The sequence below is a fragment of the Chiloscyllium punctatum genome, chromosome 27 (assembly GCF_047496795.1).
Source record: "Chiloscyllium punctatum isolate Juve2018m chromosome 27, sChiPun1.3, whole genome shotgun sequence".
Classification (NCBI taxonomy): domain Eukaryota; kingdom Metazoa; phylum Chordata; class Chondrichthyes; order Orectolobiformes; family Hemiscylliidae; genus Chiloscyllium; species Chiloscyllium punctatum.
Genome location: NC_092765.1, coordinates 6,310,095 through 6,334,063, shown reverse-complemented (window position 1 = coordinate 6,334,063; position 23,969 = coordinate 6,310,095). Strand labels below are relative to the sequence as shown.

General features: G+C 45.1%; 1 protein-coding gene across 6 annotated transcripts in view; it reads left to right on the top strand.

Annotated features, from left to right (window-relative positions):
- Positions 1 to 21,200, top strand: part of ctps1b (CTP synthase 1b) — a 63,283-nt gene extending 42,083 nt beyond the window's left edge. For 5 of the 6 annotated variants that reach the window (XM_072547985.1, XM_072547987.1, XM_072547982.1 and 2 more), the window contains 6 exons: positions 1,508 to 1,604; positions 3,671 to 3,726; positions 4,051 to 4,147; positions 5,571 to 5,715; positions 17,331 to 17,424; positions 18,816 to 21,200. In XM_072547985.1, coding sequence (XP_072404086.1) covers positions 1,508 to 1,604; positions 3,671 to 3,726; positions 4,051 to 4,147; positions 5,571 to 5,715; positions 17,331 to 17,421 — 486 coding nt within the window. In that variant the 3' untranslated portion in view covers positions 17,422 to 17,424; positions 18,816 to 21,200. The remainder of the gene's footprint in view (positions 1 to 1,507; positions 1,605 to 3,670; positions 3,727 to 4,050; positions 4,148 to 5,570; positions 5,716 to 17,330; positions 17,425 to 18,815) is intronic. The other variant, XM_072547983.1, reaches the window with a different exon arrangement.
- Positions 21,201 to 23,969: the final 2,769 nt, after the last annotated feature.

The following is a 23,969-nucleotide window of genomic DNA, read 5'->3' as shown; positions in this document are numbered from 1 at the left end:
TCCAACAGATTTATTTGAAATCACAAGGTTTTTCACACAGAGGGTGGTTCCTATGTCGAATTAACTGCCAGAGGAAGTTGTAGATGCAGGCACAGTTATAACATTTTAAAAGATGTTTGGACAGGTACATGAATAGGAAAGGTTTGGAGGAATATGGGCCAAACACAGGCAAATGGGACTAGTTTAGTTTGGGAAACCTGGTCGTCATGGGTGAGTTGGATTGAAGGTTCGGTTTCTGGGCTGTTTGACTAAATGGCTGAATGTCCTCCTCAGGGCCTGTATTCCTAATGGTGACCATGTTAATCTGTGACAGCGCTCACCATAGAATCTGTTTACACAGCCATTGCTGATTCTCCCAATTACCAGCCAATACAAAGATGGTTGACTTTGTGACAGAATGGGAAACTGATTTCCCAATGGAAGAGAGTATTAAAACTTATTCCTGGTTGTTCATAACGTCGATTTGCATTACAGTTTGTTATTAACCTTAAAAGAGTACAGATTTGTCGAAGTGTGCAATGGTGTCATTTAAGGTATCCAGAAGAAAGTGAGGACTGCAGATGCTGGAAATCAGAGTCGAGAGTGTGGTGCTGGAAAAGTACAGCAAGGGGTACAAGCCCTTCAACAGGAATCACTCCTGATCAAAAATTAAACTGCAAGAGAAGATTGTTTTATGTTGATTTCCCTAGAATTATTTAAGATATTCTGACCAATGTCACCCGCTTTTGTCAGGGACAAGTCTGTCGGATTGAGAAAAAGTGAAGACCTTTTTGAATGGAGATAAGGAGAAGCTTCTGCAGCCAGAGAGTGGTGAATGTATGGTATTCACTGCCACAGAAGGCAGTGGTGATCAGGTCATTGAGTGTATTTAAGACTGAGCTAGATAGATTCTTGATTGTCAAGGAGATCAAGGGTTATGGGAGCAAGTGGAACAATGGAGTTGAGAAACTTATCAGCCATGATTGAATGGCAGAGCAGACTCAATCGGCTGAATGGCCTAATTTCTGCTCCTATTTCTTACGGTCTTATTATGGAAACAGAGCCAAGCCCTTCAAACTGCCAAATCTTTCTAACTGAGGTTAGAGATTTCACTGTGTTTAAAATAGATGGCCAAGGGGCAAAATTGAAGATGAATTTTCTTAATACCTATCTCATAAAACATAAAATCAAGAGATAGGAGTAGGAAGAGGCCATTTTGCCTGTCAAACATGCTCTGCTATTCAACGTGATCTGTCTGATCATGTACCTCCACTACAGCTTCCCACAGAATCCTCACATCCCTTCAATCCCTCTGCATCCAAAATGCCTACATGTAGCCATCCGTTGACCCTTGTATTGAAAATACTGATTGAGCTTCCTGAGGTTGAGAACTCTGAGGAGCTAAAAGATATAAAACCATAACATGCTGCGGGTGTTAGTTTGCAAGTTGCTTTGGTCAAATCAAGAGTTTAATGCTGATATCTTAGCAAGATGAAGATTTTAACATTCTTTGTTACATTTTGTACAGGTGATAGACATGCCCGAACACAATCCTGGAGAGATGGGAGGAACCATGAGACTCGGCAAGAGGAAAACCATCCTGAAAGAAAAGAATTCAGTATTAAGTAGGAGATTAGGTTTATCTTTTGAGTTGCAAACTTTGTTTTGTTTTTACTCATCCTTTTATGGGCATCACTGGCTTGGATGGCATTTATTACCCATCTGTAGTTATCGTTGAGCAGGTGGGAGTGAGCTGCAGGCCATGTGCTGAAGATAGATTCACAATGCCCTTTAAGAGGCAGTTCCAGGATTTTGACCCAGCGACAGTGAAGGAATGGTAATATGTTTCCAAGTCAGGATGGCGAGTGGCTTGGAGGGGAACTTGCAAAGGATGGTGTTCCCATGAACCTGCTGCCCCTGTCCTTCTCTGTGGAAGTGGTTGAGAGTTTGGAAGGTGCTGCCTAAGGATCTTTGGTGAATTTTTGCAATGCATCTTGTACATAGTACACACAGTATGGTGTTGGAGGGAATGGATGTTTGTGAATGTGGTGCTAATCATGCAGTCTGATTTGTGCTGGATGTTGTCAAGTTTCTTGTGTTGGAACTGGCCCCATCCAGACAAGTGGGGAGTATTCCATCACACTCCTGACTTGTGTCTTGTAGATGGTGGACAGGCTTTGGGAAGTCAGGAAGTAAGTTACTCACCACCATATTCTGAGCCTCTGACCTGTTCTTGTAGCGACTGTGTTTATGTGGTGAACAAAGTTAAAAATCACACAGCACCAGGTTATAGTTCAACAGGTTTATTTGGAAGCACTAGCTTTCTGAGCACTGCTCCTTCATCGTGTGGTTGTGTTCAATTGAGTTTCTGATCAATGATAACTTCCCAGGTTGTTCATTGTGGAGGATTTAGTGATGATAACAAAAAGAACATCTCTTTTCTAATTTAAAATGAATATGATTCAGCAAAGATAACAATAGTATCATCAGGTATCAGGCTAATACATCGAAACCTTTGCTCCAAAACCTTTTGGCCTGAACTGAAGCTTGTTTTTTGATTTGCTTTGATTTATCGTAGTCACATGGACTGAAGTACAGTGAAAAGTTTTGTTTTGTGAGCAGTACAGGCAGATCATAATAAACAAGGACATTTGGATCATAAGGGGCTTAGACAGTGAGGCACACAGGATTACAGCTGCACAGGAGGTGCACAAAGAGAGATCAACATGAGATTTGAAATTAGAGAGGTCCATTCATCAGTCTAATAACGGCAGGGAAGAAACTGTTGCTGAACCTGTTTTTCCATGTGTTCAAGCTTCCACAGAACACTCCAGCGCAGTACAGGCCCTTTGGCCCTCGATGTTGCACCGACCTGTGAAGCCAATCTGAAGGCCATCTAACCTACATTATTCCATTCTCTTCTGTATCTTCTGCCTGAGGGATGAGGTTGTAGGAGATCATTACCTGGGTATGAGGGGTCTGTAATAATGTTGGCAGCCCTTCCATAGCAGCAGGAAGTGTAGGTGGAGTCCAAGGATGAGAGGGTTGGCATCTGCGATGGTCTGGGCTGTGCATACAACTTTCTATAGTTTCTTACAGTCCTGGACAGAGCAGTTGCCGTTCCAGGCTTTTATGCACATGGATGGTATGCTTTTAATGATCCATGTGTAAGAGTTGGCGAAGGTCTTTATGGACATGCTGAATTTCCTGAGTCGCCTGAGCAAGTTAAGGCATTGTGCCTTGTTGACCGTCACATCTACATGGGAGGGTCAGGACAGATTGTTGATTATCATCACTCCTGGGAACTGCTGTCCACCCTCTCCATTGATGTAGATGGGGCTGTCACCTCCTCCTCCTTTCTTCTGGAAGTCACTGATCAGTTTTTTTGTTTTGCTGACATCGAGACAGAGAGAGATTGTTATCATTGCACCAGGTCACCAAGCCCTCCATCTCCTTGCTGCATTGTGACTCGTTGTTTGATATCCATCCACGGTGTTGCCAGCAAACTTGTAGATGACGATCATTCGTAATTTGGCAACACCGTCATGGGTGTACAGGGAGTACAGTAGAAGGCTGAGAATGTGTCCTTGCAGGGTGCCCGTGTTGAGGATTATTGTGGAGGAGGTGCTGTTGTGTATCTTCACTGATTTTTCAAAAAACTAATTGGTGTGTTTTTCTGTGCTGCCTTCAGGGAGGTTGTATAAGGATTGTGACTACATTGAAGAACGTCACAGACATCGATACGAGGTACAAACCGCTTTGTTTTATTTGTCCCCACGCAGGCTTTCTGCATTCTTTGTCTGGGCAAATGAATCCATGAACAATAGTTTTCTCAGTATAAATGTATAAATATTCTCTCAGGCCTGTGAAGAATGTCGAGTTTTTCCCCATCGAGTTTCTCCTTCATTGTGTTTTCTCAGTTTTAAGTCTATATTGAAGTGTTTTTCTAATTGACACTACTTTTGTGAAGTTGTGTTGGATTCTTTGATGGCCAAAGCGTTTTACCTAATCCACCCACAAGTTCCACCTTGAAGCACCGAACGAAAATGCTTCAAACCTGTTGTATTTCAGGTAAACCCTGAAATGAGAAGTAACTTTGAAGAAAAGGGATTTCGTTTCGTTGGTCAGGATGTGGAGGGAGAACGAATGGAAATCATTGAACTTGATGGTGAGTGAGGAGATCTTGCAGTCAGAGGGAGTGAGATAACGCGAGTTACTCTTTAGAAATTATTCTGAATCTCATAGCTCTTTAAACCAAAAGGTTTACTATTTGTACAGATATTTTGGAGAAAGCGTTACTGTGTTTGCATTGTTAAGGGAATGATTAACTCGGTTTGTTAAGTGGCTAGTGTGTGGGTCAGGATAACACAACAGTGTGAGTTCAGTTCCAGTTCCAGTGCAGAGTCATTCTCCTCCAGCTATATCCAGCAATGTGTAGGGACAATTGCCCCCTGCTCCCCGGTTATCTGATAGAGTGACATGCTAACAGTCCCTCATGAATTATGGCTAACTACCTAGAATATTAAACGTTTGAATAAATCTGCAGGCTGCTTAAATATGCAAGCGTGACACATTCATTGTTCAAATATTATTTTGGGGTAAAGTTTTGTAAATTTTAAAATGATGCCATTTAGTTTGGAACGCCACTTTTTTGAGTCTTTTTATTCATTCTTTGAGTGGGCAAAGCCACTTTGCTGTGGGTATGGGGTTATTTATAGGCAGATTTCCTTACCTTAGTGAATCTGCTGGGTATTTACAATAAAGGTTATATGCCCCAACCAGCTTTTAAAATACTTTTTTTAATTGAATTCAAATTTAACTATTTACCATGGTAAGATTTGAATCCATGCCCCCCATGGACATTAGTCTTATTAACCTTGTGAAATTACCCCTATGCCATAGCCTCTGTTACAGTCAGTATTTTTGCCATTAGGTCAGTGAATCATAGATCCCTGCAATGTCGATGCAGGCCATTTGGCCCACTGAATCTGTACTGACCCTTCAAAGAATATCCCACCCGCCAACCCTGTATTTACTGTGGCTAATCCACCTAGCGGGCTCATCCCTGGATGCAGTGTGGGTTCTTTATGCTGTGTGTAGCCTACAACCCATCAGTCTGGTTTATAGGTTAATGTCTGCTTCATGGAGAGCACAGAAATGAGCAGGTGAGCGGAGGACCCCACATTAGGCAGTCAGCTCACCGACATGAGCTGGTCTTGTAAAAGTAGTCAGTGGTGGAGGCTGGGTCATTGAGTATTTTTGTTGGGCAAAAGGAGTAGATGGGAATGTGGACTTCAAAATGCCCAAGAGATGAGCCATGATTGGATTGATTGGTGGAACAGGCCTGAGGGAGTATATGGTCTACTCCTGCTCCTATTTTGTATTTCATGCCAGCTCCTGTTTCCCAGAGTGATCAGGAATATTTTGAACCCCGCCTTGGTCTTTGTGAATGTGAAAGTGTTGGACGATAAGTGTGATTCTGCCTATTGTTTGTTTGACTTTCATGACTAATAAGATATGCTCCAGGTAATCGGAAGTTTTGTAGTGTAGTGCAGATCTTGAGGAAATGTTCTCACCACTGTCTTTTTCAGAGCATCCCTATTTTGTTGGCGTCCAGTACCATCCAGAATTCACCTCCAGACCAATGAAACCATCGCCACCTTACTTGGGCCTGATGTTGGCTGCTTCAGGAAAACTTCAGCGTTACTTGGAAAAGGGTTGCAGACTGTCGCCCAGGTAACTAACTAATGCAAGATGCACATATTTCTGTCTGTTTGTTCTACCGTTAATATAGAGACAATATTAAGATAAAATGGTCCTTCTCTGGATAGCACCACAAGTGGTGTTCTGCAAGGCTCAGTGTTGGGACTGCAACTTTTCACTTTATATTTTAACAAACTAGATGAAGGAACTGAGGACATCCTGGCTAAGTCTGCAGACGATATAAAGATATGAAGAGGGACAGGTCACAGTGAGGTGATGGGGAAGCGGCAGAAGGTTCTGGACAGGTTAGGAACGTGGGCAAAGTAGTGGCAGATGGACTACAACATGGGAATGTGTGAGGTCATGCATTTTGGCAGGAAGAATAAAGGCATGGACTATTTTGAGAAGTCTGAAGTGCAAAGAGATTTGGGAATTCTAGTCCAGGATTCTCTCAAGGTAAACTTGCAGGTTGAGTCAGTAGTTAAGAAGGCAAATGCAAAGGTGGCACTAATTTTGAGAGGACTTGAATATAAAAGCAAGGATGTACTTCTGAGGCTGTATAAGGCTTTGGTCAGACCACATTTGGAATATTGTGCACAGTTTTGGGGCCATATCTCAGGAAAAATGTACTAACCCTGGAGCATGTTCAGAGGAGGTTCACAAGAAAGGTCCCAGAATGAAAAGCTTAATATGTGAGGAACGTTTGAGGACTTTGGGTTTATACTGGATGGAGTTTAGAAGGATGAGAGGGGATCTAATTGAAACATACGGAACACTGAATGGCCTGGACAGAGTGGATGTTGAGAAAATATTTCCATTGGTAGGAGAGACTAGGACCCGGGGACACAGCCTCAGAGTAAAGGGAAGACCTTTTAGAACGGAGAGAAGGGGAAACTTCTTCAGCCAGAGAGTGGGGAATCTGTGGAATTCATTGCCACAGAAGGGTGTGGAGGCCAGGTCATTGAGTATATTTAAGACTGAGATAGATAGGTTCTTGATAATCAAGGGGATCAAGGATTACTGGGAGAAAGCTGGAGAATGGGATTGAGAAACCTATCAGCCATTTTTGAATGGTGGAGCCGTCCCTATGTCTCTATGGCCTGAGTTCTGCTCCTGTATCTTATGGTCTTGTTACCATCTTTCTAATTGATTCCGTTTTGAAAGGTACGTTGCAAAGGTGACATAAGGATAGGGATGGGTCGAGGGAATAACCAGCCATATCTCCAACAGAGTATAATGTGGGAAAATGTGACTTTGTTCACTTTGGCTGGACGAATTAAAAGCAGATATTACTTCAGACTGCAGACCACTGCAGAATCCTGAGGTGCTGTGGCATTTAAATGTTTTGGCCATTTGTGTTCACAACTGAGTTTTTTTTAAATTTCCATGTATTTCTACTATCTGTGGTTGGTTAAGGAAAGATTTTTTCTTATGGAACAGCCACTGTAATCGGTCTCACATCGTTCACAGGAACACAGGAGTAGAAAGCAAGAGAGTGCTATACTGTTAGATTTGGAGGGTCCATGATGGAAAGCTGCACAAATGCTCGCATTGAGTACTCTGGCTGAATGGACTGTTTCCGTGCAGTGAATTTGATGTACTGACAGTGGGACAAAACTGTAAAAGTAAAGTAATAACTCTTATTGCATGTCAGTGGGTTCTGTACTTCCCTGACCCTTAAGAAAATCAGAAATTGCTGGAAAAGTACAGCAGGTCTGGCAGCGTCTGTGCAGAGAAAGCAGAGTTAATGTTTCGTGTTTTGTGACCCTTCTTCAGAACACGGTTTACCATTTCCCACTGCTCAACATTCTCACCCAAGCCTCCTGCATCTTTCCCCTACTCTGACATATTCAGCACTTCCCCTCTGCTCCCTACTGTCCACACCACCCATTACAATTTTCAACACCTTGACCTGAAAGTAATGGTGCAGATATTAAATGATTAAGTGTCTGTTTAATCTTCATATTTTTGTGGATGTTATTTGGTGAGTCAATCAGATTTGCAAAGAAAAAGCTGGATACATATATACCTATAATTTTCATGCTGATATAACTGAAAATGGGATTGGATTACTGTCAAATCTATCAGCGATGTGAAACTATTGCTTCCCTGAAAGTAGGCAGCCTGCCCATTATAAGTGTATTGGGAATAATATTACACGTATATCCATTTACATTACAGTTTAAGGTACCCAACTGGTCAAAAATATAATTATTATAATCTTCAAAAGCTGCATTTTCAGAACAGAAAAGAAATTTGTGCTTTTGACATGTTATAGTTCCTCCTGTCTGAATATTAAATATTGATTGTCCTGCATTACAAATCGCTGTCCTAGCTGGTTGAACCACTTAGAATAGGACTGACTGCTGAAAAGCAGCAGAGTGTTAATTTCTCATATTCATCAACATTTAGAATTTAGTCTTAAATAAAATAAACGCTTTACATGGCTAGAATGCAATAGCCATGATTAGATAAACAGCCTGCTGAGGTGGTATAAGGCACTGGTCAGACCACATTTGGAATATTGTGAGCAGTTTTGGGCCCTGTATCGAAGGAAGTATCTGCTGGTGTTGGAAGGGGGTCCAGAGGAGGTTTACAATAATCATCCCAGGGATGAAGGTTTTGTCATATGAGGAAGGGTCAAGGAATCTGGGTCTGTTGTTGATGCAGTTTAGAAGGATGAGGAGGTACCAATTGAAACTTGGTAAAAACAAAGACTGCAGATGCTGGAAATCCGAGTCTGGATTAGAGTGATGTTGGAAAAGCGCAGCAGGTCAGGCAGCATCCAAGGAGCAGGAAAATCGACGTTTCAGGCAAAAACCCTTCATCGGGAATAGAGGCAGGGTGCCTCTAGGTTGGAGAGATAAATGAGAGGGGGGGTGAGGGTGGGGAAAAAGTAGCATAGAGTACAATAGCTGAATGGGGGTGGGGATGGAGGTGATAGGTCAGAGAGGAAGAAAGGCCGGTAGGACAGGTCATGGGGACAGTGCTGAGCTGGAAGGTTGGAACTGAGGTAAGGTGGGGGGAGGGGAAATGAGGAAACTGTTGAAGTCCACGTTGATGCCCTGGGGTTGAAGTGTTCTGAGGTGGAAGATGAGGCATTCTTCCTCCAGGCATCGGGTGGTGAGGGAGTGGCAGTGGAGGAGGCCCAGGACCTGCATCTCCTCAGCAGAATGGGAGGGGGAGTTGAAATGTTGGGCCACAGGGTGGTGGAGTTGATTGGTGCGGGTGTCCCGGAGATGTTCCCTAAAGTGCTCTGCGAGGAGGCGTCCAGTCTCCCCAATGTAAAGGAGACCACATTGGGAGCAACGGATACAATAAATGACATTGGTGGATGTGCAGGTAAATCTTTGATGGATGTGGAAGGCTCCTTTGTGGCCTTGGATGGAGGTGAGGGAGGAGGTGTGGGTGCAGGTTTTGCAATTCCTGCATTGGCAGGAGAAGGTGCCAGGACGGGAGGGTGGGTTATTGGGGGGGCGTAGACCTGACCAGGCAGTCACGGAGGGAATGTCTTTGCGGAAAGGGATGGGGAGGGAAATACATCCCTGGTGGTGGGGTCCATTTGGAGGTGGTGGAAATGTCGGCAGATGATTTGGTTTATGCAAAGGTTTGTAGGGTGGAAGGTGAGCACCAGGGGAGTTCTGTCTTTGTTACGGTTGGAGGGGTGGGGTTCGAGGTCTGAGGTGTGGAATGTGGACAAGATGCATTGGAGGGCATCTTTAACCACGTGGGAAGGAAAATTGTGGTCTCTCAAGAAGGATGCCATCTGGTGTGTTCTGTAGTGGAACTGGTCCTCCTGAGAGCAGATACAGTGGAGGTGGAGGAATTGGGAATACAGGATGGCATTTTTGCAGAAGGTAGGATGGGAAGAAATGCAATCCAGGTAGCTGTGGGAGTTGGTGGGTTTGTAAAAAAAAAAATGTCAGTGTCAAGTCAGTCGCCATTAATGGAGATGGAGAGGTCCAGGAAGGGGAGGGAGGTGTCGGAGATCGTCCAGGTGAATTTACGGTTGGGGTGGAATGTGTTGGTGAAGTTGATGAATTGCTCAACCTCCTCGCAGGAGGACGAGGTGGCGCCAATACAGTCATCAATGTAGCGGAGGAAGAGGTGCCGGTGTAATTACGGAAGATGGACTGTTCTATGTAGACAACAAAGAGACAGGCATAGCTGGGGCCCATATGGGTGACCATGGCTACCCATTTGGGCTGGAGGAAGTGGGAGGATTTGAAAGAGAAATTGTTCAGGATGAGGACCAGTTTCAGCCAAACGAAAGAGAGTGTTGGTGGAAGGGTACTGTTGGGGACATCGGGAGAGGAAGAAACGGAGGGCTTGGAGCTCCTGGTCATGGCGGATAGAGGTGTAGAGGGATTGGATATCCATGGTGAAGATGAGGCATTGGGGGCCAGGGAAACGGAAGTCTTGGAGGAGGTGGAGGGCATGGGTGGTGTCTCGAACGTATGTGGGGAGTTCCTGGACTAGGGGGGATAGGACAGTGTCGAGGTAGGTAGAGATGAGGTCATTGGGGCAGGAGTAGGCTGAGACAATGGGTCGGCCAGGGTGGTCAGGCTTGTGGATCTTGGGAAGGAGGTAGAACCGGGCAGTGCGGGGTTCCCGGACTACGAGGTTGGAAGCTGTGGGTGGGAGATCTCCTGAGGTGATGAGGCCTCCTACTGCCAACTCAAAGACACCTCTTCCTACCACCCCCTCGACCATGATCTCACCCCCCCCATCACCAAACCATTATCTCCCAGACCATACAGAACCTCATCGCCTCAGGAGATCTCATACCCACAGCTTTCAACCACATAGTCGGGGAACCCGCACTACCCGGTTCTACCTCCTTCCCAAGATCCACAAGCCTGACCATCCCTGCCGACCCATTGTCTCAGCCTACTCCTGCCCCAATGACCTCATCTCTACCTACCTCGACACTTTTCTATCCCCCCCATTCCAGGAACTCCCCACATACGTTCGAGACACCACCCATGCTCTCCACCTCCTCCAAGACTTCCGTTTCCCTGGCCCCCAATGCCTCATCTTCACCATGGATATCCAATCCCTCTACACCTCCATCCGCCATGACCAGGAGCTCCAAGCCCTCCGTTTCTTCCTCTCCCGATGTCCCCAACAGTACCCTTCCACCAACACTCTCTTTCGTTTGGCTGAAACTGGTCCTCACCTTTAACAATTTCTCTTTCTCTTTCAAATCCTCCCACTTCCTCCAGCCCAAAGGGGTAGCCATGGTCACCCATATGGGCCCCAGCTATGCCTGTCTCTTTGTTGTCTACATAGAACAGTCCATCTTCCGTAATTACACCGGCACCTCTTCCTCCGCTACATTGATGACTGCATTGGCGCCACCTCATGCTCCCACGAGGAGGTTGAGCAATTCATCAACTTCACCAACACATTTCACTCCAATCTTAAATTCACCTGGACCATCTCTGACACCTCCCTTCCTGGACCCCTCCATCTCCATTAATGATGACTGACTTGACACTGACATTTTTTACAAACCACTGACTCCCACAGCTACCTGGATAACACCTCTTCCCACGCTATCTCCTGCATAAATGCCATCCTGTATTCCCAATTCCTCTGCCTCTGCCGTATCTGCTCCCAGGAGGACCAGTTCCACCACAGAACACACCAGATGGCCTCATTCTTTAGAGACCAGAATTTCCCTTCCCTCCTACGCATCTCGTCCACATCCCACACCTCCGACCTCGAACCCCACCCCTCCAACCATAACAAGGATAGAACGCCCCTGGTGCTCACCTTCCACCCTACCATCCTTCGCATAAACTGCATCATCCGCTGACATTTCCACCACCTCCAAACGGACCCTACCACCAGAGATGTATTTCCCTCCCCACCCCTATCCGCTTTCCGCAAAGACCGTTCCCTCCGTGACTACCTGGTCAGGTCCACGCCTCCCCAACAACCCACCCTCCCGTCCTGGCACCCTCCCCTGCCACCGCAGGAATTGCAAAACCTGTTATCACACCTCCCCCCTCACTTCCATCCAAGGCCCCAAAGGAGCCTTCCACATCCATCAAAGTTTTACCTGCACATCCACCAATATCATTTATTGTATCCGTTGCTCCCAATGTGGTCTCCTCTACATTGGGGAGACTGGACGCCTCCTCGCAGAGCGCTTTAGGGAACATCTCCGGGACACCCGCACCAATCAACCACACCGCCCTGTGGCCCAACATTTCAACTCCCCCTCCCACTCTGCTGAGGACATGGAGGTCCTGGGCCGCCTCCACCGCTGCTCCCTCACCACCCGACGCCTGGAGGAAGAACGCCTCATCTTCCGCCTCGGAACACTTCATCCCCAGGGCATCAATGGGGAGTTCACCAGTTTCCTCACTTCCCCTCCCCCCACCTTACCCCAGTTCCAACCTTGCAGGTCAGCACCATCCTCATGACCTGTCCTAACCTGCCTATCTTCCTTTCCACCTATCCACTCCACCCTCCTCTCTGACCTATTACCTCCATCCCCACCCTCATTCACCTATTGTACTCTATGCTACTTTCCCCACCCCCCCACCCCTCCCCCCCCCTCCCCCCCCCCTCTCATTTATATCTTCACCCTGGAGGCTCCCTGCCTCTATTCCTGATGAAGGGCTTTTGCCCAAAATGTCGATTTTCTGCTCCTTGGATGCTGCCTGACCTGCTGTGCTTTTCCAGCACCACTCTAATCCAGACACCGATTGAAACTTGCAGAACATTGAGAGGCCTGAATAGAGTGGACATGGAGAAAATGATTTCACTAATCTGAGAGATTAGGACCTGAGGGCATAGAGTGAAGGGACAACCCTTTAGAACTGAGATGAAGAGGAATTTCTTCAGCCAGAGGGTGGTGACTCTGTGGAATTCTGGGCTATGGAGACCAAATCATTGAGTGTAATTAAGACAGAGATGGATGGGTAGGTTCTTGATTAGTAAAGGGATCAAGGGTTATGGGGAGAAGGCAGGTGAAGGGGATTGAGAAACCTATCAGCCATGATCAAATGGCAGAGCAGATTTGATAAACCAAATGACCTAATTCTGTTCCTATACCTTACAGTCTTATGGACATGCAGGCTGAAGATATGTTTTAGATTCATCTACCCAAATATTTTCCACTGCATTCCCACACTGAGAATTATTGTGAGCCCTCAGTGAGAACCGAGAGAGAAGGGTCTGTCCGTTAGACTATAATATAGCTGTTCCAACACACTCACAGCTCCACTATGGTCCTTTGTTCTTACAGAGTCTGCAGCTCACAGAAACACTTAGGCTCCTTTGGGGAGCCCTGTTTTAGGTGGATCATAGTGACTCACTGGGAGAGGTTTGAGAAACCATTCAGATGAGGCAGGCCCCACTTTGTGCGGGCTGCCGTTTTACGATGATCTTGGCCATGTTAAAAATCACACAACACCAGGTTATAGTCCAACAGGTTTAATTGGAAGCACACTAGCTTTCGGAGCATCACTCCTTCATCAGGTGATAGGATTGAGTCCTCCACTAAGACACAGGATTTATAGTAAATATTTACAGTGTGATGTAACTGAAATTATACATTGAAAAATACCTTGATTGTCTGTTGAATCTTTCATCTGTTTGAATACCATGATAGTTTCACTTCTTTCATATGTAACTCACAAAACGCTTTTTTTAAAAGTTGCATTCTCAGGTTAGCTGTAACAATGGTGATAGCTAGACAATATGTTGAAGGTGTTAGCCCCCTGTATTTTCTGTCTATGCCATGATGTTTAGATTTATTCTAATCTGAAAAGTGAGATAACAGAGTTCTACATGAATGCATGCAGTTTTTGTGCAAAGTACAATGTAACTCTGCAAGTACAAATTCACCCACAAAATATATGTGTGCATGTGGGTCTTTGTCTGTGTGTGTGTGGCTGAATGGGGTTGGGGGTTGAGAGTGTGAGAGAGAGTGTATGTGTGAGTGTAGAGTGTCTTAAGTCTGTGAGTGGGAGTGTGTGTGTGTCTGGGGTTGGGGGTTTGTGAGTGTCTCAGAGAGAGTGTGTATGTGTGTGTGAGTGAGTGTAGAGTGGTCTAAGTCTCTGAGAGGATGCCTATGTGAGTGTGGGAGTGTGTGTGTCTGTAAGGGTCTGTGTGCGTGTCTGTGTGAGAATGTGTGTGTACAGTTCAATGGTGGTCACCTGTAATGTGACATGAACCTGAGGTCCCAGTTGAGGCCCTCCCTATGGGAACCGAACTTAGCTATCAGCCTTTGCTCGGCCACTTTTCACTGCTGCCTGTCCCGAAGTCCTCCTTAGAGGATGGTCACCCGAAGGTCCGAGGTCGAATGTCGTGGACCACTGAAGTGTTCCCCAACTGGGAGAGAACCCTCCTGTCTGTTGATTGTTGTGCAGTGCCCATTCATCTGTTGCCGTAGCCTTTGCTCGGTTTCCCCAATGTACCATGCCTCAGGGCATCCTTGCCTACAACGTATAAGATAGACGACGTTGGCTAAGTCACGTGAGTACCTGCCATGTACAAGATGTGAGGTGTTCCCACACGTAATAGTGGTATCTATGTCCACAATCTGACACGTCTTGCAGCACCTACCATGACAGGGTTGTATGGAGTTGTCCTGACAGCTGGGCAGCTTGCTACGAACACTGGCCTATATGAGGTTTGGCAGTTGTTTAAAGGCAAGTAGTGGAGGTGTGGGGAAGGTCTTGGCGAGGTGCTCACCCTCATTGATGATGTGTTGCAGGTCACGAAGAACATGGCGTAGTTTTTCAGCTCCTGGGAAATAGTGAACAACGAAGGGTACCCTGTCAGTTGCAGCACATGTCTGTCTCCTGAGGAGGTCATTACGGTTCCTTGCTGCGACACTATGGATTTCTTACAGAAACCCAGCACCCACGGACCAGTCGAACCGGGAGCATTCCTTGTCACAATGGATGTTTCGGCACGGTGGCGCAGTGGTTAGCACTGCTGCCTCACAGCGCCTGAGACCCGGGTTCAATTCCCGCCTCAGGCGACTGTGTGGAGTTTGCACATTCTCCCTGTGTCTGTGTGGGTTTCCTCCGGGTGCTCCGGTTTCCTCCCAAAGTCCAAAGATGTGCAGGTCAGGTGAATTGGCCATGCTAAATTGCCCGTAATGTTAGGTAAGGGGTAAATGTAGGGGCATGTGTGGGATGTGCTTCGGCGGGTCGGTGTGGACTTGTTGGGCCGAAGGGCCTGTTTCCACGCTGTAATGTAATCAAATCAAATCACTCTACACCAACATCCCCCACAACGATGGTATCACGGCAACAGCTTCAGTACTCAACACCAACAACTGCCAATCTCAGAGCACCATCCTACAACTCATCCGCTTTATCCTCGATCACAATGTCTTCACCTTTGACAACCAGTTCTTCATCCAGACACACGGAACAACCATGGGGACCAAATTTGCACCTCAATATGCCAACATTTTTATGCACAGGTTCGAACACAGTTTCTTCTCTATGCGGGATCTCCAACCAACATTATATACCAGGTACACTGATGACATTTTCTTCCTCTGGACCCATGGCGAGGAGTCACTGATAAAACTACACAGTGATATCAACGGGTTTCATCCCACCATCAAACTCACCATGGACTACTCTCGACTATCTGTCTCATTCTTGGACACGTGCGTCTCCATCAAGGACGGACACCTCAGCACCACACTCTACCGCAAACCCACAGACAACCTCACAATGCTACATTTCTCCAGCTTCCACCCAAAACATATTATGGACAAGCCCTACGCGTACACCTGATCTGCTCAGATGAGGAAGAACGTGACGGACACCTGGAAGTACTCAGGAATGCCCTCACAAGAGCGGGGTGCAATGCTGAACTCATCGACCACCAGTTCCGATGTGCCACAGCAAGGAACCGTAATGACCTCCTCAGGAGACAGACACGTGCTGCAACTGACAGGGTACCCTTCGTTGTTCACTATTTCCCAGGAGCTGAAAAACTACGCCATGTTCTTCGTGACCTGCAACACATTATCAATGAGGATGAGCACCTCGCCAAGACCTTCCCCACACCTCCACTTCTTGCTTTTAAACAACCACCAAACATCAAACAGATCATTGTTCGTAGCAAGCTGCCCGGCTTTCAGGACAACTCCATACAACCCTGTCACGGTAGGCGCTGCAAGATGTGTCAGAGTAAGGACATGGATAACACCATTACACGTGAGGACACCTCCCATCTTGTACATGGCAGGTACTCATGTGACTCAGCCAACGTTGTCTATCTTATACGTTGTAGGCAAGGATGCCCGGAGGCATGGTACAGTGGAGAAACCGAGCAAAGGCTACGACAACGGATGAATGGGCACCGCACAACAATCAGCAGACAAGAGGGTTCCCTCCCAGTTAGAGAACACTTCAATGGTCCAGGACATTCAACCTCTGTCCTTCGAGTGACCATTCTCACACAGACGTGCACACAGACCCTTACAGACACACACACTCCCACATTCACATAGGCATCCTTTCAGAGACTTAGACCACTCTACACTCACGCACACACACATACACTCTCTCTCTGAGACACTCACAACCCCACACCCCAGACTCACACACACACTCCCACACTCTCACATGCAGCCCCTCACAGACTTAAGACACTCTACACTCACAACGCACACACATACACACTCTATCTCACACCACAACCCCCAACCCAGACAGAGACACACACACACAGACCCACATGCACACATATATTTTGTGGGGTGAATTTGTACTTGTAGAGTTACATTGTACTTTGCTCAAAAACTGCATGAATTCATGTAAAACTCTGTAATCTCACTTTTTAGATTAGAATCAATCTAAACATCATGGCACAGACAGAGAACACAGGGGGCCAACACCTTCAACATTATGGGCGGCACGGTGGCACAGTGGTTAGCACTGCTGCCTCACAGCGCCGGAGACCCGGGTTCAATTCCCGCCTCAGGCGACTGACTGTGTGGAGTTTGCACGTTCTCCCCGTGTCTGCGTGGGTTTCCTCCGGGTGCTCCGGTTTCCTCCCACAGTCCAAAGATGTGCAGGTCAGGTGAATTGGCCATGCTAAATTGCCCGTAGTGTTACGTAAGGGGTAGATATAGATGTAGGGGTATGGGTGGGTTACGCTTCGGCGGGGCGGTGTGGACTTGTTGGGCCGAAGGGCCTGTTTCCACACTGTAAGTAATCTAATCTAATCTAATATTGTCTAGCTATCACCATTGTTCACAGCTATCATGGTATTCGAACAATCAAGGTATTTTTCAATGTATAATTTATTGCTATAAATTCTGTGTGTTAGGATTGATTCCTCCACTATCACCTGATAAAGGAGCGACGCTCCGAAAGCTAGTGTGCTTCCAATTAAACCTGTTGGACTATAACCTGATGTTGTGTGATTTTTAACTTTGTACACCCCAGTCCAACACCGGCATCTCCAAATCTTGGTAATGTTAGCAGTTAATGTGCTGCAGCTGCTGTGGGCAAAGACAGCCAACGTTTGGGTATCCTGCTGTTAATCCCTAAATAAACCTGTGCTCGGGGTTGGGGTTGGACGATTGGTGTATGTGTGTAAAAGGAAAACAAAAAAGCTCCAAGTTAATGAATGTCCCATAACTTTGCTCTCTCCAGAGATACCTACAGTGATCAAAGTGGGAGCAGTTCACCCGATTCTGAAATTGTTGATTTGAAGCTGTCAGCCATTCTAACACAGGAATCATAATTGGTAAGTGATGTGGCCAAGCTTGGATCCTGGCATCTCCTATCCCTTTTAACATCGCCTGTCTCTGCAGATTCCAACTTTTTAGATGGTGCTGTTTTTCGAAAGAACATACATGATATAAAGAAAGTGATCTTAAACTTCTATCCTAAAGTCATTATTTACAAATATGGTGTATAGTAAAAGCAACTCATTGCTTTATAATTACATTAAAGAACTTTGAAAAATTACCTCTGTTGCCCCCTGCTCTTCCCGCAGCGTTCGTTACAGCCTGGGAAGTGCTTTCGAAGTGTAGTGGTGATGGAAACACAGCAATTTGTACCAGCTCCCACATACTGCACAAGGATAGTATCAGTGGTTTGTTGAAGCAGTGTTAGCCGGGGGATAAATACTAACTGGGGCCGAGGTGAAAATTCCCAGCTCGGGAATTCCAACAGTACCATGGAATCTGTTACATCCATGCAAAACCCTGTTTGGATGATTGGGATTGAGTGTAGCAGCGTCTCCCTGTTTTTCTTTTCCAGAGGTGTGTACTTGCTAATGCGCTCACTAAGTTGGTCAGTGTCCAAGTTGGACAGTGGAACTTTGTATTCCAACCATTCTTTTTGCCATTGATGATACTTGAATCAAACCTTCTGCCACTGCTACAAATTGAAGACTGCTGCACTTTAGCAACTATCAGATCTGCTCCCCAGGTGGCTTAGCTGGTAACGGTATTGAGCTGCAAGGATAAAGCAGATCTCAGAAAGTTAGGTCTCGTCAGTGCTGCACTTAGTCAAGGCAGCTGTGCGTGCTATAATGGACTCCTACCATGTGGCTTGAGAAGTGATAAATATGCCAGGATTTTTCATCTTAATCAAGTGGCATTTCCCACACCCCCAACCACCTCCACCACCAAGAGAGTGGACATTGCATGTAGGCAAGTAGTGACTCGATGGAGAAATAATCAATTAACACGGTCTCATGAAGCATGAAAACTTGGTTGAAATGCTGGAGAATGGCAACTGTAAAAATTCTACCCCAGCAAGGAGCTCCAGGGGGAAAAAAAGTGAAGAAAATTGCTTTTTAATTTTTAAACAAGAACAAAGGGTTAAGAACCAGCACAAGTCCCACAGGCCTCAAGCCTGTTCTGTTGTTAGTAAGGTCATGGATGAACTTTTGTGTCAACTTTCCTTTCCTTTCCTGTCCCCATTCCCTTGATTCCTTAGAATCCAGATATATATCAGTCTCCATCTCAAATGTCATTGACATCCACGGACGTCTGGAATATAGAATGCCAGAGAAGTTGCTCTTCATCTTCGGCCCAAATGACTGATCTTTTATTCTAGGATATTGACACTTGGCTCCACACGCTCTGCCAAAGCTTAAATGTTTCTTCCCTCTCTGCCTTTATCCAGGTGTCGCTTCATTCTGCAGCTCTGAATCATTGGTGTTTGAACTACGACATCCACTTGATTTAACAGTATTACATACCCGGTCTGTTGGTCTTGTCCACACAGCACACTGCCTGAGAGACACTGTTTGTTTCATTTTGTGTTACTGTGTGGCGTCTGTGAAAATCCTATCCATTTATTACATAAAAGGAATTATTTTGTGTTCATGTCTCCTGACAGCCTTCATAGATTTTAGAGTTAAGTTCTTGAATCTGGAATTCAGTGACATAAAATCAAAGTAACATATTGTAATGGAATTAGCAAGGATCATGTGTGGCATACATTTGGGACACCACAATGCAACAACAAATGTTCATTTTGAAAAGTTCCCATCTCCCAACATTCTTATGTTTATGACAAACTGTACTTTTCTTTTGACACTACCTCTGCAAAATGTGGTTTGAGCAATGTGCTAGTTCCTTTTTACTCAGAAGCATCCTGTGTCTGATTCAAGCTTCTCCTAATGTTTGTTTTCTTTTGTACCTCCATATGTTGCAGGTGTAGGATGGGAAGGATGCATTTTTCTGTTTAGCTTATGCACTGTTACACTTGGCGTGAAACTGGTTCTGTAAAAGTTTATTTCATGTTGTTGAGAAATGTAACTTCTTATTTTTACACGAGGGTGGAATTACTTGACTTTGTTTAGAAAATGCAGTCACATTATTACCATAAAGAAACAACAGTCAGGCTGTAATTGGGATTGTACTGTTTCATGTTTCCATTCATTGCAATCAAGTGATCTACAGCTGATTTTGGAGATTGGGAGCAGACTTCTTAAAAGAAGCAGCAGCAGCAGCATATGAACTTCAGCCTTGTTCCACCAATTAAATTTGATAAATACCGAGAGCAGAACCTGTATTGAAAGGTTTGACCAGTCCAAAAAGGAGGTTGGAGTTCACCCCATGTTTCCACATCTCGATGGTGTGAAAACTGCTTGCTTTATTCATCGTAAACGTTGGCATTCACATGCGGAAGTGAGAATGATCCCATCATCACCTGGTTTCTGCTTGAGTTCTTTCTCTGGCTTCAAGGCTGGAACAGGATGAAAAAACATCAAAGGGCTGAACCAGCAAGGTCACTTCGAGAGTGTGATTAAATGTGCCTCTTTTCCTCGAGAGTTGTTTTGAGACTCTGTTCCCCACTCATTCCCACGGACTTTAAGTCAGTTTACAAAACGTTGCATTTTCTGTTCTTTTTGTTTGATGTCACCTCAGCAAAATATGGCTCGATGGGGTTGATGCCAGAAGGTAGTTTGCCCAGGATGAGGAGCTAGAAATTAGACGGGACAACCTCAGGATAACGAGGCGACAATCTCGGACTAGGTCCAGTGAAAATTCTTCTCCCAAAAAGTTGTCAATTGTTGGAATTCTCTGAGAATCACTAGACCTCTGTGGTTATTTTTGAATTTCTTCAGGCCGAAGGTTGATATATTTTAGGGATATGGGGATAATCCATGACCGTAGCATAATTTTCAATCTGCCATTCTCTTACTGGGAGACACAGCAAACTTGGCTTTGAATTGTATTTCTTTGGTAACTTTAGATTTTTTTTATTTATTCATGAGATGAGGGCATTGCTGCCCATCCCTAAATGCCCAATTATGTGTCAACCATATGACCGTCTGGAGCCACGTGGAGACCAGACCTGGTGAGGATGGCAGTTTCCTACCCTCAAGGGCATTTGTGAACCAGATGGGTTTTTCCAACTGTCAGCACTGTCATCATTAATTCCAGATTTTTAAAAATTGAATCCAAATTCTGCCAACTGATGGGGTGGAATTTGAGCCCAGGTCCTCACAGCAGTGCCCATGGGTCTGGATTGATAGTTCAGTAATAACACCACCAAGTCTATCACCTCTCCTGGAGATTGATGCTGGAGTAATGATGGTGACTAAAAACTGGGTTCAGTCTGAAACAAGAGTGGAATTGCCAACAAATTAATTTGCCTCGTTGATGCTTACTAATAACCCAAGCGGATGTTATCCAAGAAGCCCAAACTGAATCAGTTTGATTTATTCTCATTTCGGTAAAACAAACATATATTCTGTCCATGGTTAGACCCCTTCCCCAGCACGTTAACACAATAGTCTGAATTTATCAATGCAAGATATCCATTTAATAACGTGCGCTAGGACTCTGCATGCACCTCCCCTCACTCTGGTTAATTAAATTATAGTCAAGTGGGAAGAGCCGTTGCTGGAAAGTGACTTTTGTAGAATGCAAGTGGGTATGTTATCATATCCCCAAGCTATATCAAACTTGAAATAAAACTGTGCCTGCTTTTATAATTCATCATGGAAGTAAACTCTCGATTTATATAATCTTGAAATAAAGATGGATGGAAGTATTATACAGTTTTGAGATCTCTGAATTTATCATCTCTAGCAGCATTTTTCAATCGATATTCTTTTACAAAGTTTGGGAGAAGATTTGTAGCTCGGGTGCTCGTTATTGCGGTTCTGTTCGTCGAGCTGGGAATTTGTCTTGCAAACGTTTCGTCCCCTGTCTAGGTGACATCCTCAGTGCTTGGGAGCCTCCTGTGAAGCGCTTCTGTGCTGTTTCCTCCGGCATTTATAGTGGCCTGTCTCTGCCGCTTCCGGTTGTCAGTTCGAGCTGTCCACTGCAGTTGCCGGTATATTGGGTCCAGGTCAATGTGTTTGTTGATAGAGTCTGTGGATGAGTGCCATGCCACTATAAATGCCGGAGGAAACAGCATAGAAGCGCTCCACAGGAGGCTCCCAAGCACTGAGGATGTCACCTAGACAGGGGACGAAACGTTTGCAAGACAAATTCCCAGCTCGGCGAACAAAACCACAACATTCTTTTACAAGTTGTGTTTGCAAGTCAGTGTTGTGGCACCTACTCGTCATTTTACTGCTCTACAGATTGAAGAAAGCATTTTTTTTAATTATTAGTGCAGCTTTTCCCCATTTCAGTTTCCAAATCACTGGGTTATTAATGTGTCCAGTGTGCAGATCATATTAAGATATCTGTACTTAAACTTTGATCTTCTCTGATAGTCACTGGGAGAAAGTGAGGACTGCTGGAGATGAGAGTCGTGAGTGTGGTGCTGGAAAAGCACAGCAGGTCAGGCAGCATCAGAGGAGCAGGAGAATCAAAACTTGGATTCTCCTGCTCCTGAGATGCTGCCTGACCTGCTGTGCTTATCCAGCACCACACTCACGACTGAAATAGTCAGTGGTCTGGGACAGACTTTTATAACCTGATGTGTACCTATCCGTAGCACAAATTTTTAACAGCAGGCATTGACTGGTTACACCATAAGTAATCAACCCTTCAAAATAACACGCTGAATTACAGGCAACATGGAGCACAGAAACAAGATATAACCAGACCCTGTGATGTCAAACCTCCTCCAATGTTTCTGTATCTGAACATTCCCCCTCATGTTTTTCTATTGTTCTCCTTAACTGTATCTCTCCTGTTTATCTTCACTACTGTGTTGGTGAATGTCACATTCTACCTGTTCAAGTAAAGAAGGTTTCTTACACATTTCTTATTTCCTAGGGACTGTATATGTGTACACACCGTTTGAGTTATAAAAAATCCTACTTGGGCCCCATGAAAAGTCAATATAGCTCACTTATAGAGTTATAGAGATGTACTGTGGAACATTCAAGCATGTCATTACTATTGCATACTTCTGATTCAAATCAAATAGTTCCCAATGATGTTTAGGAACCTGACCAGTCAGTATTTAGATTAGAGTGGTGCTGGAAAAGCACACAGCAGATCAGGCAGCATCCGAGGAGCAGGAAAGTCGACGGTTCGGGTAAAAGCCATTCATAAAACTTCTGCTGGACAGGTGCTAGGCAGTGGCCAACTCTAAGTAGAAAGAGTCTTAATCAACTTCACTTGAGGCTCAGGGCCATTAACATCACTTAATTCTCCACCACCAACTTGTTACAACTCCCTCGGAGTGCAGCTCCACCAACACATGAAACTCACAAAGTAACCCATTTGAATGGTATCTTATTCATTCAGCATCTTCAATCTTCACTCTTCCCACCAATGACACTGCAATCTATTCCATCTGCAATTCGGTTATTTTTTCAGTCAGCCTGCTCAGAGATGTTATTACACGCTTTTGGAGCAGGAGGGACTTGAACTGAGGACCAGCCTAAGCCTGAGCTGGAGACGCTAACCCTGAAAGAGCCTTTCTGCAATTCATGTTTGATTGTTAGCCTTGATGTCCAATCGTAACTGCATCACCAGCCTCACAAATAAAAACTAACTTTGAGAATGTACTGCACTGAGACTCCTGAACCCCTCTGTTATTTCTATGCCTTCACTTGCTGGGTCAGTAGTCTGGGACAGTACAGTGGTTGCACCAACACCACACACACTGCAGCAGTTCTCCACTTCAAGAATAATTAGGAATCGACAATAAATATTGACCTTGGAATAATGTCCACCACCAGGAATACATTTCAACAAAGCTCTACTATGCCTTGTGACATGGTAGTCATTATGTGATGTATAAGCGTCACTATCTTAAAAGGCGTATCAGTGTTGCTTTTTGATCATGGTCTTTGCTCGATTCTACTGTTGCATCATTCCGCGAGCCCTGTACTTTTACTTACAGAGATCCTTTTGCAGAAATACATGAAAACACATTTGATCTGCAGTGCATTTTTCTTCCAATAAGCTCCCAGTGTCCTGCTTTCAAACTTCTAACTGTTAAAATCTGTTGCTGCACCTAACTCATCAAATCTCATTCGCTGGTCTCCCTTGTGCTCCCTCACATTTATTATGTCCCATTCCGTCATCATCACAATGTGGAAATTTTCACTCTGTACATTTGACACTTCCATGGCTGCTCCTACCTCTGTGTCCCATCCAGTGCCATGATCTTTGCTCTCTGCCAACTCTGCCCTCTTTCAATCCCTGGTTTTCATCATCGCACCATTGGCAGCTGTGCCTTCACCAATCTCAAAAACTGCATAAATCCATGAGAGATTCTGTACACTGGGACACAGACAGACTTTAACCTAACACCTTCAATCCATTATCTGAGCTGAGATGGCACCTATTGTTAAAGGTATCTTGAGAATGTAACTTTAAAAGAGTTCTGGGATTTACATACAAAAGAACCGAA